At 48.2% G+C, this 15,152-nt stretch overlaps 2 protein-coding genes across 43 annotated transcripts in view; both read right to left on the minus strand.

The window, feature by feature from the left end:
* LOC146543146 (uncharacterized) overlaps positions 1 to 15,152 on the minus strand; it is a 23,200-nt gene continuing 8,048 nt past the window's right edge. For 3 of the 40 annotated variants that reach the window (XR_014887123.1, XR_014887129.1, XR_014887125.1), the window contains exons 6-47: positions 12,364 to 12,384; positions 12,233 to 12,253; positions 11,973 to 11,993; positions 11,842 to 11,862; positions 11,544 to 11,564; positions 11,419 to 11,439; positions 11,299 to 11,319; positions 11,171 to 11,191; positions 11,048 to 11,068; positions 10,917 to 10,937; positions 10,810 to 10,830; positions 10,693 to 10,713; positions 10,581 to 10,601; positions 10,453 to 10,473; positions 10,332 to 10,352; positions 10,201 to 10,221; positions 10,077 to 10,097; positions 9,955 to 9,975; positions 9,825 to 9,845; positions 9,703 to 9,723; positions 9,466 to 9,609; positions 9,337 to 9,357; positions 3,288 to 3,308; positions 3,157 to 3,177; positions 3,050 to 3,070; positions 2,933 to 2,953; positions 2,821 to 2,841; positions 2,693 to 2,713; positions 2,572 to 2,592; positions 2,441 to 2,461; positions 2,317 to 2,337; positions 2,195 to 2,215; positions 2,065 to 2,085; positions 1,943 to 1,963; positions 1,706 to 1,849; positions 1,577 to 1,597; positions 1,328 to 1,429; positions 1,208 to 1,228; positions 1,077 to 1,097; positions 848 to 976; positions 688 to 706; positions 1 to 589 (exon numbers count right to left, since the gene is read on the minus strand). Coding sequence is in view for 5 of the 40 variants with exons in the window: in XM_085238953.1 (XP_085095079.1) it covers positions 696 to 706; positions 833 to 853; positions 956 to 976; positions 1,077 to 1,097; positions 1,208 to 1,228; positions 1,328 to 1,429; positions 1,577 to 1,597; positions 1,706 to 1,849; positions 1,943 to 1,963; positions 2,065 to 2,085; positions 2,195 to 2,215; positions 2,317 to 2,337; positions 2,441 to 2,461; positions 2,572 to 2,592; positions 2,693 to 2,713; positions 2,821 to 2,841; positions 2,933 to 2,953; positions 3,050 to 3,070; positions 3,157 to 3,177; positions 3,288 to 3,308; positions 9,337 to 9,357; positions 9,466 to 9,609; positions 9,703 to 9,723; positions 9,825 to 9,845; positions 9,955 to 9,975; positions 10,077 to 10,097; positions 10,201 to 10,221; positions 10,332 to 10,352; positions 10,453 to 10,473; positions 10,581 to 10,601; positions 10,693 to 10,713; positions 10,810 to 10,830; positions 10,917 to 10,937; positions 11,048 to 11,068; positions 11,171 to 11,191; positions 11,299 to 11,319; positions 11,419 to 11,439; positions 11,544 to 11,564; positions 11,842 to 11,862; positions 11,973 to 11,993; positions 12,233 to 12,253; positions 12,364 to 12,384 (1,199 nt within the window). In the remaining 35 variants the exon portion in view is untranslated. Of the gene's footprint in view, positions 590 to 644; positions 707 to 832; positions 1,229 to 1,327; positions 1,430 to 1,454; positions 1,964 to 2,064; positions 2,086 to 2,194; positions 2,216 to 2,316; positions 2,338 to 2,440; positions 2,462 to 2,571; positions 2,593 to 2,692; positions 2,714 to 2,820; positions 2,842 to 2,932; positions 2,954 to 3,049; positions 3,071 to 3,156; positions 3,178 to 3,287; positions 3,309 to 9,336; positions 9,358 to 9,465; positions 9,610 to 9,702; positions 9,724 to 9,824; positions 9,846 to 9,954; positions 9,976 to 10,076; positions 10,098 to 10,200; positions 10,222 to 10,331; positions 10,353 to 10,452; positions 10,474 to 10,580; positions 10,602 to 10,692; positions 10,714 to 10,809; positions 10,831 to 10,916; positions 10,938 to 11,047; positions 11,069 to 11,170; positions 11,192 to 11,298; positions 11,320 to 11,418; positions 11,440 to 11,543; positions 11,565 to 11,841; positions 11,863 to 11,972; positions 11,994 to 12,232; positions 12,254 to 12,363; positions 13,149 to 13,464; positions 13,538 to 14,142; positions 14,517 to 14,636; positions 14,764 to 15,152 lie in introns of those variants that run through there. The other 37 variants (XR_014887132.1, XR_014887131.1, XR_014887130.1 and 34 more) reach the window with 37 other exon arrangements.
* On the minus strand, positions 3,288 to 7,030 carry LOC146543147 (uncharacterized). Of its 3 annotated transcripts, none has more exons than XR_014887170.1 (11): positions 6,952 to 7,030; positions 6,392 to 6,765; positions 5,714 to 5,786; positions 5,377 to 5,397; positions 4,613 to 4,633; positions 4,482 to 4,502; positions 4,221 to 4,241; positions 4,090 to 4,110; positions 3,663 to 3,804; positions 3,409 to 3,559; positions 3,288 to 3,306 (listed from the first exon to the last, which is right to left on the minus strand). XR_014887170.1 is itself a non-coding variant. In XM_085239073.1 (11 exons), exons 2-11 carry the CDS (start codon positions 6,488 to 6,490, stop codon positions 3,539 to 3,541), a joined length of 336 nt encoding a protein of 111 aa, XP_085095199.1. In that variant the 5' UTR covers positions 6,491 to 6,765; positions 6,952 to 7,030; the 3' UTR covers positions 3,415 to 3,538. The 3 variants fall into 3 exon arrangements, 2 of the variants coding, with proteins under 2 accessions (XP_085095199.1, XP_085095197.1); XM_085239073.1 differs by lacking the exon at positions 3,288 to 3,306 and having other exon boundaries at positions 3,415 to 3,559; positions 3,663 to 3,679; positions 3,784 to 3,804; XM_085239071.1 differs by lacking the exon at positions 3,288 to 3,306 and having other exon boundaries at positions 3,415 to 3,559; positions 3,659 to 3,804.

The raw sequence follows: 15,152 nt of genomic DNA on the forward strand, positions 1-15,152 counted from the left end.
TTGCCATCAGCAGGTGTGCTTTATTCTGTAGTGAGAGACAAGAGGGTTAACACCCAAAGCAGTTTTCTACCTCGGGTTCTGCATGCATTCTTATATTTCCGGAAGTGTTATGTACTCATTAGATTCCCACAAAGCCTGATGCATGATCACACTATTTCCCAAAATGTCCGTCCCTTTTCCAGGATCTCCATCTCCTCCCATTTTCTTCCTTTTGTGTTTTCTTTCATCCAATTAAATTTCAGCTGGAGGTCACACATGCTCAGGTTGGTGGTCCCTCAGGCAGCTTCGGCTCACAGAACTGCAGTGTTCTCACTCAGAACAAACCCTGGCTCCTCTTGTTTCCACTGAGGATTTCCTTGCTCGCTTGGAGTTTTTTTTTTTTTTACCCAATGCAATCAGTGATCTGGTAAGCTCAACTCCTGTGGTTACTGTAAGGCGCAGTTCATCTCTCAGTCCAATTCTTCAGATGGTTTTTCTGGAAAAGAAAGAGAAAAGCAACGGATGCTGAGGTGGGACAGCTTGTGATCCCATGGGAAACCCACATTGCTTTGGGTTGGGGAAGGCTCACCCAGTGCTTCAGTTTGTTCCACTGGAAAAGCAAAATAAAAGCAAAGCATGATGAGAGGAATATCTCATCCACTCACCCAGACAGACCACAGCTTTTTTAATTTGGGAGGAGAGACTCACCCATCTCTTCAGAAGGTTCCTTTGGAAAACCAAAACAAAAAAAAAAAAAAAGAGAATGGCAGTGCATGGTCAATGGGGCTTTTACATCCCATACGAGTTGCTTGGAAGAGCAATAGATTCCCTCACTTTAGTGAGTGCAACTTACTCAACAGAAACTTGCCTTTCTCTGCAAAAAAAGAAAGAAAAACCATGGCATGATGAGGTGGGACAGCTTGTCAACCCATGGACAACCCCACACTTCTTTGGTTGGGGGAAGAAGACGACTCACCCACTGCTTCAGCTTGTTGCACTGAAAAAGAAGGAGGAAAGCAATGCACGATGAGAGGAACATCTCATCCCTTACTCACGCAGGCAGACAAAATGTCTTTAATTTGAGAAGGAAGACTCACCCAGTTCTACAACGTGTTCTTCTGCAAAAGAAGCAAATAAGAAAAGCATGATGAGAAGGGTCAGATTATTATCCCATGCCTGATCCCCTGGGAAGAGCCCAGATTCCTTCAGTGTAGGGAGGGAGACTTACTCATATTTGCAGCGCTTGAATCTGAAAAGGAAAAGTAGAAATAATCATGATGAGAGGAACATCTCATCCCACAGCTCCCACAGGCAGACCAGTGTCTTTAATTTGAGAAGGGAGACTCACCCAGTTTTGCAGCTAGTATCTCTGGAAAAGAACCAAGAAAAGCGTGATGAGAAGGGTCAGATGATTGTTCCATGGCTGATCCCATGGGAAGACCCCAAATTCCTTGTGAATTAGGAGGGAGACTTACTCAGACCTGCAGCACTTAAATCTGCAAATGAAAAGCAGAAACAGTGCGTGACGAGAGAAACATCTCATTCACAGCTCACACAGGCAGACGCCCGTGTTTTTAATTTGGATGTGAAGACTCACCCATGTCTTCACAGTCTTCTTCTGGAAAAGAAGAAGAAAAGCAGTGCATGGTTAGAGGGGATTTTTCATCCCATACGCAGACCCTTGTTGAAGACCCCACATTCCTTCAGTTCAGCGACTGCAACTTACTCAACTGTGAATTCCGTTTCTCTGAAAAAAAAGAAAGAAAGAAAAAGCACGGCATGCTGAGGTGGGACAGCTTGTCATCCCATGGGCAACCCCATATTGCTTTGGTTTGGGAAGAAGGCTTACCCACTGCTTCACTTCTTTCCGCTGAAAAAGAAAGAAGCACAGCATGATGAGGTGGGACAGCTTGTCATCCCATGGGAAACCCCAAATTCCGTTGGTTCGGGGCGGAAGACTCACCCAGTGCTTGAGTTTGTTCCACTGGAAAAGAAAGAGAAAGGCAACACACAGTGAGAGGAATGTCTCATGCACAGCTCACACTGGCAGACTCCTTTTTTTCTACTTTTTGAGGGAGGACTCACCCAGCCTTTCAGCTAGTTTCTCTGCCAAAGAAACAGCAAGGAACGCATGTTGAGAAGGGTCAGATGATCATCCCCTGGCTGATCCCATGGGAAGACCCCAAATTCCTTCACTGAAGGCAGGAAGACTTACTCAGTTCTGCATCCTTTTTCCCTGCAAATGAAAAGCGGAAACAGGGCGTATTGAGAGGACATCCCACCCCAGAGCTCCCACAGGAATACCCCAGCATTTTTAACTTGGGAAGGGAGACTCACCCATCTTTTCACAGTATGAATCTTGAACAGAAAAAGAAAAGCAGTGCACAGTGAGATACATCTCATCCCAAAGCTCCCACAGGCAGACCGCATTTTTGTTTCTAATTTGGGTTGAAGGACTCACCCAATTTTGTAGCCAGTATTTCTGCATGAGAAATAAATAAGAACCGCGTGATGAGAAGGGTGAGAAGATCATCCCACGGCTGATCCCATGGGAAGACCCCAATTTCTTTCAGTATTAGGAGGGAGACTTACTCAGTTCTGCAGCACTTGAATCTGCAAAGGAAAAGCAGAACCAGTGTGTGATGAGAGGAACATCTCCCCCACACTCACACAGGCTGATCCCAGCATTTCTTATTTGGGAGGGGAGACTCACCCATCTCTTCATAGTCCTTCTCTGGAAAAGAAAGAGAAAAGCAATGCATGGTTAAAGGGAATTTTTCCTGCCATATGCAGTCCCATGGGAAGACCTCAATTTCCCCAAATGTTGTGACTGCAACTTACTCAGCTGTGAATTCTGTTTGTCTGAAACAGAAAAGAAAAAGCACGGCATGAGGAGTTGGGACAGCTTGTCCTCCCATGGGAAACTCATATTGCTTGTTTTGGGAAGACTCACCCACTGCTTCACTTTTTTCTGCTGAAAAAGAAAGAAAAACCACCGCACAGTGAGGTGGGACAGCTTGTCATCCCATGGGAAACCCCAAATTCTTTTGGTTCAGGGCAGAAGACTCACCCAGTGCTTCAGTTTGTTCCACTGAAAAAGAAAGGCAACACACAGTTAGAGGAACGTCTCATCCACGACTCCCTTTTTTTCCCCCCAATTTCTGATGGAAGACTCACCCAGCCTTTCAGCTTGTTTCTCTGCCAAAGAAACAAGTAAGCAATGCAGGATGAGAAAGGTGAGAAGCTCATCCCATGACTGATCCCATGGGAAGACCCCAAATTCCTTCAGTGCAGGGAGCGAGACTTACTCAGATTTGCAGCACTTAAATCTGGAAAGGAAAAGCGGAAACAATGCATGATGAGAGGAACATTCATCCCACAGCTCACGCAGGCAGACCCCAGTGTTTTTTTATTTGGGAGGGCAAACTCATCCATCTCATCAGTGTGTTTGTCTGGAATGGAAAGAGAAATTCATTGCATGGTCAGAGGTGTTTTTTCATCCCCCATGCAGTTCCTTGGGAAGACCCCAGATTCCCTTAGTTTAGTGATTGCAACTTACTCAACAGTAATTTCCAATTCTCTACAAAAAGAGAAAGTAAAAGCAAGGCATGATGAGGTGGGACAGCTTGTCATCCCGTGGGAAACCCCGTATTCCTTTGGTTCAGGTATGAAGACTCACCTACTTTTTCAGTTTGGTGCACTGGAAAGGAAAGAGAAATGCAGTGCATGATGAGAGGAAGATGTCATCCCGTAGCTCACTCAGGCCAATCGCCCTTTTTTTGTAACTTGGGAAGGAGGACTCACCCAGTTCTGCAGCTTGTTGCACTGCCAAAGAAAAAAATAAACAATGCCTGATGAGAAGGGTCAGATTATTCCCATGGCTGAACCCATGGGAAGAGCCCAAATGAGGGAACACCTTGCCATCCCATGGCTACACCGATAACGCAGACCCCAAATCTGTTTGTACTGGGAAGTGACCAATGACCCCTCTGGTCATAAGATGCAATTTTACTGACATGCAGGAAGAAGCAAACACAAAAGCATCAGATGATCAGAGGGATGAGCTTTCCACGGGAAGAGCCTAAGTACTTTGGTTGGTAGAAAACTTACCAATAGTTATAGCTTGTTGCGCTGGAAAAGAAAGAGCAGAGCAGTGCAGGGTCAGAAGGGAGAGCTGCTCATCCCAAGGCTGATGCCATGGGGAGACCTGAATTCCCTCACTTTTGGGGAAGGAGACTTACCCAGCTCTGCATCTTTTTTCTCTAAAAACAAAAGCAAAGGAAATTCATGGTCAGAAGGAACACCTTCTCATCCCATGGCTACACCTGTGCTCAGACCCCAAATCTTTTTGTTCTGGGAAGTGGCCAATGACCACTTTGGTCCCAGGAAGGAATTAAACCAATATGAAGGAAAAAAACCAAACCCAATAGCAAGGGATAATGAGAGTTAACAGATTCCCATGGGAAGAGCCAAAATTATTCATTTAGAGAAAGAAAACTCACTCAGTATTTCAGCTTGTTGCGCTGGAAAAGGAAGAGCAGAGTAGTGCATGGTCAGAAGGGAGAGCTGCTCATCCCACGGCTGATGCCATGGGGAGTCCCTGAATTCCCTGTGAGTGTGGAAGGAGACTTACCCAGCTCTGCATCTTTTCTCTCTGCATAAGAGAAGCAAAGGTAATAAATGCTCATAGGGAACCCCTTCTCATCCCATGTCTGATCTTATACCCAGACCCCAAAGTTTTTGTTCTGGGAAATGGCCAATGACCCCTCTTAACAAACCATTTTACTAACACGGAGGAAGAAACAAGCACAACATCAACAGACAATCAGAACAGCTTCCAATGGGAAGAACCTAAGTATTTTGGTTTGTGGAAGAAATCTCACCCATTGTCAAAGATTGATCCACTGGAAAAGAAAGAGCAGAGCAGTGCACAGTCCGAGGGGACAGCTGCTCATCCATGGCTGAAGCCATGGGGAAACCATGAATTCCCTCACTTTGGGAAGGAGACTTACCCAGCTCTGCATCTTTTCTCTCTGCAAAACAAAAGCAAAGGAAATACATGGTCTGAGGGAACACATCTCATCCCTGGCTGCTCCCGTGCCCAATCCCCAGACTTTTTGATCTGGTATGTGAGCAATCACCACTTTGGTCCGAAGAAGAAATTAAACCAATAGGAAGGCACTGATCAGGCAAGAGTATTGCAAGTGGATCAGTCAGGATCGACACATCCCACAACCCAACTGCATCCCATGAACCCAGCACATCCCAAGGCCACAAAATATCCCAAGGCCCCCCAGATCCCACGATCCCTGCACACAGCATAAGCCCAACACTCTGCAGTCTTCTGTCAGATCCATTAAAGGGATTTTGGTGGTGGAAGGGGCTGGAAGGACTCACTCAGCTCTCTGCGCTGTGCCTCTGGAAAACAAAGCATAGGAAGAGGTGGTCAGCAGGGCAGCTTGGTTTATGGGGACGTCTCCAGAGAGTCTGGACCTTTCCACCTGCCCCACGCTCCAGCCACGTTCCTATCTTCCCACCTGCACTCCTTTCCTTTTCCCCCTTCCTTCATTCCCAAAAAGAAAACAAATTTTATCTCATGACCACTGGGAATCCCAGGAAGAATCTCCCTTCCTCCTCCTGTGTACCTCCATGGAGCAGAGCTCAGCACCGCCCCAACCATCCCTGTCCCTGCACAACATCTCCCTGCGCTCCATCCCCTCTGCTCTCAGCTCACCTCGCTTTCTATGGAGAAAAAGAACAATTGGCACAACCAGGGCTGCCAGAGCCACCTTCAAGGTACGGCTTTTCTGAGAAAAGGGATTGGGAGAAAACATCAGGAAAAGGCTTCCTTTATAGTCCAATATGTGGAAAAACAAGGCTTGGATTCTTGAGATAACAGAGCCTGAAGGGGCAGCAAACAGGGAGCAGTGGCACACAATGGCAGCGTCCCCAGAGTGGCTCAGGTGGAGGAGCTGCTCAGCATCCTGTGCCCACTGCCACTGAGACATGTCCCACCTTGGCAGTGACCCGAAGGCTCGGTGCCACCACCCTGAGCTGGGCTGGGCAATGAGAAGGGCACGGAGAGACGGTGAGATGGTGGCTGTGTGAATGTGGGGGCATGGAGCGGCACAGGGTGAGTTGGTGTGTGCTCCATCCAATGTAACAGCACTGGAGAGGGAGCAGGAGGGAGCGGGGAAGGACTTGTGTGGGTGGGAGCCCACTGACAGCGTGTGGTGGAGGTGGAGAAGAGACGGAAATTCTACCCAAAATGGCGTCTTTCATGCTACAGCCAAAGTGAAAGTGAAACCCAAGTGTGTGTGGGTGCTGGGCTTGGGTCCTCCCTGCCCCATGGCCGCTTCCCCACCCCACAGCAACAGCTGTGGCCGGCACAGCAGCCCCACAGGAGCCCTACCTGATCCCAGATGGAGGAGGTGCAGAGCCACGAGATGAGCCAGGAGGGTCCTCCAGGGATGGTGAATCTGGGGTGGTTGCAGCCCGATAGGAAGCGCATCTGTGCTGGAGAAGGGGAGGTGGGAAGGAGTTGGGGAAAGGAGAGAGAGGAAGGAGAGTGAGAAGGAGATGATGGAGGAGATGGGGAAGAAGATGAGTAAAAAATGGGTAAGAGATGAGAGAAGAAGACTGGAAAAGGAGGTGGGGGGGAGAAGATTGGGTGGGGGATAGAGGGAGGAATTTGGGGAAGGAGATGGCGAAGGAATTGGAGAAGATAGGGAAGAAGATTTGGAATAAGGAAGGGGAAGAATTTCAGGAAGATTATGCAGGAAGAAGCTGAAAGAGAAGAGAGGGACGCAGAGGATAACACCACCAGGGCAGGAGGGAATGGGGTCAGTCAAACATGATTCTATGAGCACAGCCAGCACCGCCTTGGGCAGTGGCCGTGCTCCTCACCTACTGTGGGGCAGAGCAGGTGACCCCCCAAGGATTTCCCCTACCACAGAGACAGAAATCCCTCACCTGAGCTGCAGGAAGCGTGTGGCTACACCCAGCTTCTCCTACCTTTGCCCAGCTCCAGGGTTCAATAGGAGGAACTTGGCCATGGATCAATGTGGGCAAAGGTTGGAGAACATTAAACACATCTCACTGCAGCTTCATGCACAAGCCTGGTTCTCTGCATCCACCAGGATCATGGACCCAGGAGAAGCATTGCCATAGCGCAGGGAAAAGCTGCGGGCTGCTCTCCATGAACGTTTCTCCCACCTTCTCCAAAATTTCTTCCACCTCCCACAGGTTACAGGGGAAAGTAGCACTGCCAGAGCATTTCCTGAGGGCTGGCAATGCCAGATTACGGCTTGGTGCAACTGGGAGTGGGGGCAGCTTGCTCTGAGCTATGCCCATGGTGTGATGGGTCCTTTGGTCAGTAGGGATTTTTAACTAACCAACCATTAATGTAGAAGTTAATATTTATTTGCCCCTCTGATACCCCCACAGCCACTCTCCGTCTTCTGTGGGACTCTGGGGATGAGCAGGGCTTTGTGGAGTAGGTGGGAGATGCTTTGCGAGGGGGAGATCACTCGGTGCAGTTGGGGCTTAGTATGGCTTTTTATTTTCTTTTTTTTATGTGTTTTTTTTGTGTTTTAACTTTTTTCTTTTGAGCTTCCTGGAGGAAGCCTTGTTCTGCTGGGAAAGCAGACATGGTGAGAAGGGTCGGCTTGTTGTCTGATAAAGCCCACATTGCTTTGGTTCCAGGATGAAGACTCAGCCTGTTCCATGGAACCAAACCCCCAGTAACTGATAACAACCAGTGATCCATTGCCATCAGCAGGTGTGCTTTATTCTGTAGTGAAAGACAAGAGGGTTAACACTCAAAGCAGTTTTCTACCTCGGGTTCTGCATGCATTCTTATATTTCCGGAAGTGTTATGTACTCATTAGATTCCCACGAAGCCTGATGCATGATCACTCTATTTCCCAAAATGTCCGTCCCTTTTCCAGGATCTCCATCTCCTCCCATTTTCTTCCTTTCTGTGTTTTCTTTCATCCAATTAAATTTCAGCTGGAGGTCACACATGCTCAGGTTGGTGGTCCCTCAAGCAGCTTTGGCTCACAGAACTGCAGTGTTCTCACTCAGAACAAACCCTGGCTCCTCTTGTTTCCACTGAGGATTTCCTTGCTCGCTTGGAGTTATCATGTTTGTTTTTAATTTACCCAATGCAATCAGTGATCTGGTAAGCTCAACTCCTGTGGTTACTGTAAGGCGCAGTTCATCTCTCAGTCCAATTCTTCAGATGGTTTTTCTGGAAAAGAAAGAGAAAAGCAACGGATGCTGAGGTGGGACAGCTTGTGATCCCATGGGAAACCCACATTGCTTTGGGTTGGGGAAGGCTCACCCAGTGCTTCAGTTTGTTCCACTGGAAAAGCAAAAAAAAAGCAAAGCATGATGAGAGGAACATCTCATCCACTCCCACAGACAGACCACAGCTTTTTTAATTTGGGAGGAGAGACTCACCCATCTCTTCAGAAGGTTCCTTTGGAATAACAAAAAAAAAAAAAAAAAAAAAGAGAATGGCAGTGCATGGTCAATGGGGCTTTTACATCCCATACGAGTTGCTTGGAAGAGCAACAGATTCCCTCACTTTAGTGAGTGCAACTTACTCAACAGAAACTTCCCTTTCTCTGCAAAAAAAGAAAGAAAAACCATGGCATGATGAGGTGGGACAGCTTGTCAACCCATGGACAACCCCACACTTCTTTGGTTGGGGGAAGAAGACGACTCACCCACTGCTTCAGCTTGTTGCACTGGAAAAGAAGGAGGAAAGCAATGCACGATGAGAGGAACATCTCATCCCTTACTCACGCAGGCAGACAAAATGTCTTTAATTTGAGAAGGAAGACTCACCCAGTTCTACAACGTGTTCTTCTGCAAAAGAAGCAAATAAGAAAAGCATGATGAGAAGGGTCAGATTATTATCCCATGCCTGATCCCCTGGGAAGAGCCCAGATTCCTTCAGTGTAGGGAGGGAGACTTACTCATATTTGCAGCGCTTGAATCTGAAAAGGAAAAGTAGAAATAATCATGATGAGAGGAACATCTCATCCCACAGCTCCCACAGGCAGACCAGTGTCTTTAATTTGAGAAGGGAGACTCACCCAGTTTTGCAGCTAGTATCTCTGGAAAAGAAACAAATAAGAAAAGCGTGATGAGAAGGGTCAGATGATTGTTCCATGGCTGATCCCATGGGAAGACCCCAAATTCCTTGAGAATTAGGAGGGAGACTTACTCAGATCTGCAGCTCTTAAATCTGCAAATGAAAAGCAGAAACAGTGCGTGACGAGAGAAACATCTCATTCACAGCTCACACAGGCAGACCCCCGTGTTTTTAATTTGGATGTGAAGACTCACCCATGTCTTCACAGTCTTCTTCTGGAAAAGAAGAAGAAAAGCAGTGCATGGTTAGAGGGGATTTTTCATCCCATACGCAGACCCTTGTTGAAGACCCCACATTCCTTCAGTTTAGCGACTGCAACTTACTCAACTGTGAATTCCGTTTCTCTGAAAAAAAAGAAAGAAAGAAAAAGCACGGCATGCTGAGGTGGGACAGCTTGTCATCCCATGGGCAACCCCATATTGCTTTGGTTTGGGAAGAAGGCTTACCCACTGCTTCACTTCTTTCCGCTGAAAAAGAAAGAAGCACAGCATGATGAGGTGGGACAGCTTGTCATCCCATGGGAAACCCCAAATTCCGTTGGTTCGGGGCGGAAGACTCACCCAGTGCTTGAGTTTGTTCCACTGGAAAAGAAAGAGAAAGGCAACACACAGTGAGAGGAACGTCTCATGCACAGCTCACACTGGCAGACTCCTTTTTTTCTACTTTTTGAGGGAGGACTCACCCAGCCTTTCAGCTAGTTTCTCTGCCAAAGAAACAGCAAGGAACGCATGATGAGAAGGGTCAGATGATCATCCCCTGGCTGATCCCATGGGAAGACCCCAAATTCCTTCATTGAAGGCAGGAAGACTTACTCAGTTCTGCATCCCTTATCCCTGCAAAGGAAAAGCGGAAACAGGGCGTATTGAGAGGACATCCCACCCCAGAGCTCCCACAGGAATACCCCAGCATTTTTAACTTGGGAGGGGAGACTCACCCATCTTTTCACAGTATGAGTCTTGAACAGAAAAAGAAAAGCAGTGCACAGTGAGATACATCTCATCCCAAAGCTCCCACAGGCAGACCGCATTTTTCTTTCTGATTTGGGTTGAAGGACTCACCCAATTTTGTAGCCAGTATTTCTGCATGAGAAATAAATAAGAACCGCGTGATGAGAAGGGTGAGAAGATCATCCCACGGCTGATCCCATGGGAAGACCCCAATTTCCTTCAGTATTAGGAGGGAGACTTACTCAGTTCTGCAGCACTTGAATCTGCAAAGGAAAAGCAGAACCAGTGTGTGATGAGAGGAACATCTCCCCCACACTCACACAGGCTGATCCCAGCATTTCTTATTTGGGAGGGGAGACTCACCCATCTCTTCATAGTCCTTCTCTGGAAAAGAAAGAGAAAAGCAATGCATGGTTAAAGGGAATTTTTCCTGCCATATGCAGTCCCATGGGAAGACCTCAATTTCCCCAAATGTTGTGACTGCAACTTACTCAGCTGTGAATTCTGTTTGTCTGAAACAGAAAAGAAAAAGCACGGCATGAGGAGTTGGGACAGCTTGTCCTCCCATGGGAAACTCATATTGCTTGTTTTGGGAAGACTCACCCACTGCTTCACTTTTTTCTGCTGAAAAAGAAAGAAAAACCACCACACAGTGAGGTGGGACAGCTTGTCATCCCATGGGAAACCCCAAATTCTTTTGGTTCAGGGCAGAAGACTCACCCAGTGCTTCAGTTTGTTCCACTGAAAAAGAAAGGCAACACACAGTTAGAGGAACGTCTCATCCACGACTCCCTTTTTTTCCCCCCAATTTCTGATGGAAGACTCACCCAGCCTTTCAGCTTGTTTCTCTGCCAAAGAAACAAGTAAGCAATGCAGGATGAGAAAGGTGAGAAGCTCATCCCATGACTGATCCCATGGGAAGACCCCAAATTCCTTCAGTGCAGGGAGCGAGACTTACTCAGATTTGCAGCACTTAAATCTGGAAAGGAAAAGCGGAAACAATGCATGATGAGAGGAACATTCATCCCACAGCTCACGCAGGCAGACCCCAGTGTTTTTTTATTTGGGAGGGCAAAGTCACCCATCTCATCAGTGTGTTTGTCTGGAATGGAAAGAGAAATTCATTGCATGGTCAGAGGTGTTTTTTCATCCCCCATGCAGTTCCTTGGGAAGACCCCAGATTCCCTTAGTTTAGTGATTGCAACTTACTCAACAGTAATTTCCAATTCTCTACAAAAAGAGAAAGTAAAAGCAAGGCATGATGAGGTGGGACAGCTTGTCATCCCGTGGGAAACCCCGTATTCCTTTGGTTCAGGTATGAAGACTCACCTACTTTTTCAGTTTGGTGCACTGGAAAGGAAAGAGAAATGCAGTGCATGATGAGAGGAAGATGTCATCCCGTAGCTCACTCAGGCCAATCGCCCTTTTTTTGTAACTTGGGAAGGAGGACTCACCCAGTTCTGCAGCTTGTTGCACTGCCAAAGAAAAAAATAAACAATGCCTGATGAGAAGGGTCAGATTATTCCCATGGCTGAACCCATGGGAAGAGCCCAAATGAGGGAACACCTTGCCATCCCATGGCTACACCGATAACGCAGACCCCAAACCTTTTTGTACTGGGAAGTGACCCTCTGGTCTTAAGATGCAATTTTACTGACATGCAGGAAGAAGCAAACACAAAAGCATCAGATGATCAGAGGGATGAGCTTTCCACGGGAAGAACCTAAGTACTTTGGTTGGTAGAAAACTCACCAATAGTTATAGCTTGTTGTGCTGGAAAAGAAAGAGCAGAGCAGTGCAGGGTCAGAAGGGAGAGCTGCTCATCCCAAGGCTGATGCCATGGGGAGACCTGAATTCCCTCACTTTTGGGGAAGGAGACTTACCCAGCTCTGCATCTTTTTTCTCTAAAAACAAAAGCAAAGGAAATTCATGGTCAGAAAGAACACCTTCTCATCCCATGGCTACACCTGTGCTCAGACCCCAAATTTTTTTGTTCTGGGAAGTGGCCAATGACCACTTTGGTCCCAGGAAGGAATTAAACCAATATGAAGGAAAAAACCAAACCCAATAGCAAGGGATAATGAGAGTTAACAGATTCCCATGGGAAGAGCCAAAATTATTCATTTAGAGAAAGAAAACTCACTCAGTATTTCAGCTTGTTGCGCTGGAAAAGGAAGAGCAGAGTAGTGCATGGTCAGAAGGGAGAGCTGCTCATCCCACGGCTGATGCCATGGGGAGTCCCTGAATTCCCTGTGAGTGTGGAAGGAGACTTACCCAGCTCTGCATCTTTTCTCTCTGCATAAGAGAAGCAAAGGTAATAAATGCTCATAGGGAACCCCTTCTCATCCCATGTCTGATCTTATACCCAGACCCCAAAGTTTTTGTTCTGGGAAATGGCCAATGACCCCTCTTAACAAACCATTTTACTAACACGGAGGAAGAAACAAGCACAAAATCAACAGACAATCAGAACAGCTTCCAATGGGAAGAACCTAAGTATTTTGGTTTGTGGAAGAAATCTCACCCATTGTCAAAGATCGATCCACTGGAAAAGAAAGAGCAGAGCAGTGCACAGTCCGAGGGGACAGCTGCTCATCCATGGCTGAAGCCATGGGGAAACCATGAATTCCCTCACTTTGGGAAGGAGACTTACCCAGCTCTGCATCTTTTCTCTCTGCAAAACAAAAGCAAAGGAAATACATGGTCTGAGGGAACACATCTCATCCCTGGCTGCTCCCGTGCCCAATCCCCAGACTTTTTGATCTGGTATGTGAGCAATCACCACTTTGGTCCGAAGAAGAAATTAAACCAATAGGAAGGCACTGATCAGGCAAGAGTATTGCAAGTGGATCAGTCAGGATCGACACATCCCACAACCCAACTGCATCCCATGAACCCAGCACATCCCAAGGCCACAAAATATCCCAAGGCCCCCCAGATCCCAAGATCCGTGCACACAGCATAAGCCCAACACTCTGCAGTCTTCTGTCAGATCCATTAAAGGGATTTTGGTGGTGGAAGGGGCTGGAAGGACTCACTCAGCTCTCTGCGCTGTGCCTCTGGAAAACAAAGCATAGGAAGAGGTGGTCAGCAGGGCAGCTTGGTTTATGGGGACGTCTCCAGAGAGTCTGGACCTTTCCACCTGCCCCACGCTCCAGCCACGTTCCTATCTTCCCACCTGCACTCCTTTCCTTTTCCCCCTTCCTTCATTCCCAAAAAGAAAACAAATTTTATCTCATGACCACTGGGAATCCCAGGAAGAATCTCCCTTCCTCCTCCTGTGTACCTCCATGGAGCAGAGCTCAGCACCGCCCCAACCATCCCTGTCCCTGCACGACATCTCCCTGCGCTCCATCCCCTCTGCTCTCAGCTCACCTTGCTTTCTATGGAGAAAAAGAACAATTGGCACAACCAGGGCTGCCAGAGCCACCTTCAAGGTACGGCTTTTCTGAGAAAAGGGATTGGGAGAAAACATCAGGAAAAGGCTTCCTTTATAGTCCAATATGTGGAAAAACAAGGCTTGGATTCTTGAGATAACAGAGCCTGAAGGGGCAGCAAACAGGGAGCAGTGGCACACAATGGCAGCGTCCCCAGAGTGGCTCAGGTGGAGGAGCTGCTCAGCATCCTGTGCCCACTGCCACTGAGACATGTCCCACCTTGGCAGTGACCCGAAGGCTCGGTGCCACCACCCTGAGCTGGGCTGGGCAATGAGAAGGGCACGGAGAGACGGTGAGATGGTGGCTGTGTGAATGTGGGGGCATGGAGCGGCACAGGGTGAGTTGGTGTGTGCTCCATCCCATGTAACAGCACTGGAGAGGGAGCAGGAGGGAGCGGGGAAGGACTTGTGTGGGTGGGAGCCCACTGACAGCGTGTGGTGGAGGTGGAGAAGAGACAGAAATTCTACCCAAAATGGCGTCTTTCATGCTACAGCCAAAGTGAAAGTGAAACCCAAGTGTGTGTGGGTGCTGGGCTTAGGTCCTCCCTGCCCCATGGCCGCTCCCCCACCCCACAGCAACAGCTGTGGCCGGCACAGCAGCCCCACAGGACCCCTACCTGATCCCAGATGGAGGAGGTGCAGAGCCACGAGATGAGCCAGGAGGGTCCTCCAGGGATGGTGAATCTGGGGTGGTTGCAGCCCGATAGGAAGCGCATCTGTGCTGGAGAAGGGGAGGTGTGAAGGAGTTGGGGAAAGGAGAGAGAGGAGGGAGAGTGAGAAGGAGATGATGGAGGAGATGGGGAAGAAGATGAGTAAAAAATGGGTAAGAGATGAGAGAAGAAGACTGGAAAAGGAGGTGGGGGGGAGAAGATTGGGTGGGGGATAGAGGGAGGAATTTGGGGAAGGAGATGGCGAAGGAATTGGAGAAGATGGGGAAGAAGATTTGAAATAAGGAAGGGGAAGAATTTCAGGAAGATTATGCAGGAAGAAGCTGAAAGAGAAGAGAGGGACGCAGAGGATAACACCACCAGGGCAGGAGGGGATGGGGCCAGTCAAACATGATTCTATGAGCACAGCCAGCACCGCCTTGGGCAGTGGCCGTGCTCCTCACCTACTGTGGGGCAGAGCAGGTGACCCCCCAAGGATTTCCCCTACCACAGAGACAGAAATCCCTCACCAGAGCTGCAGGAAGCGTGTGGCTACACCCAGCTTCTCCTACCTTTGCCCAGCTCCAGGGTTCAATAGAAGGAACTTGGCCATGGATCAATGTGGGCAAAGGTTGGAGAACATTAAACACATCTCACTGCAGCTTCATGCACAAGCCTGGTTCTCTGCATCCACCAGGATCATGGACCCAGGAGAAGCATTGCCATAGCGCAGGGAAAAGCTGCGGGCTGCTCTCCATGAACGTTTCTCCCACCTTCTCCAAAATTTCTTCCACCTCCCACAGGTTACAGGGGAAAGTAGCACTGCCAGAGCATTTCCTGAGGGCTGGCAATGCCAGATTACGGCTTGGTGCAACTGGGAGTGGGGGCAGCTTGCTCTGAGCTATGCCCATGGTGTGATGGGTCCTTTGGTCAGTAGGGATTTTTAACTAACCAACCATTAATGTAGAAGTTAATATTTA

This window comes from Meleagris gallopavo, chromosome 18, assembly GCF_905368555.1.
Source record: "Meleagris gallopavo chromosome 18, MGAL_WU_HG_1.1, whole genome shotgun sequence".
NCBI classification, from domain to species: domain Eukaryota; kingdom Metazoa; phylum Chordata; class Aves; order Galliformes; family Phasianidae; genus Meleagris; species Meleagris gallopavo.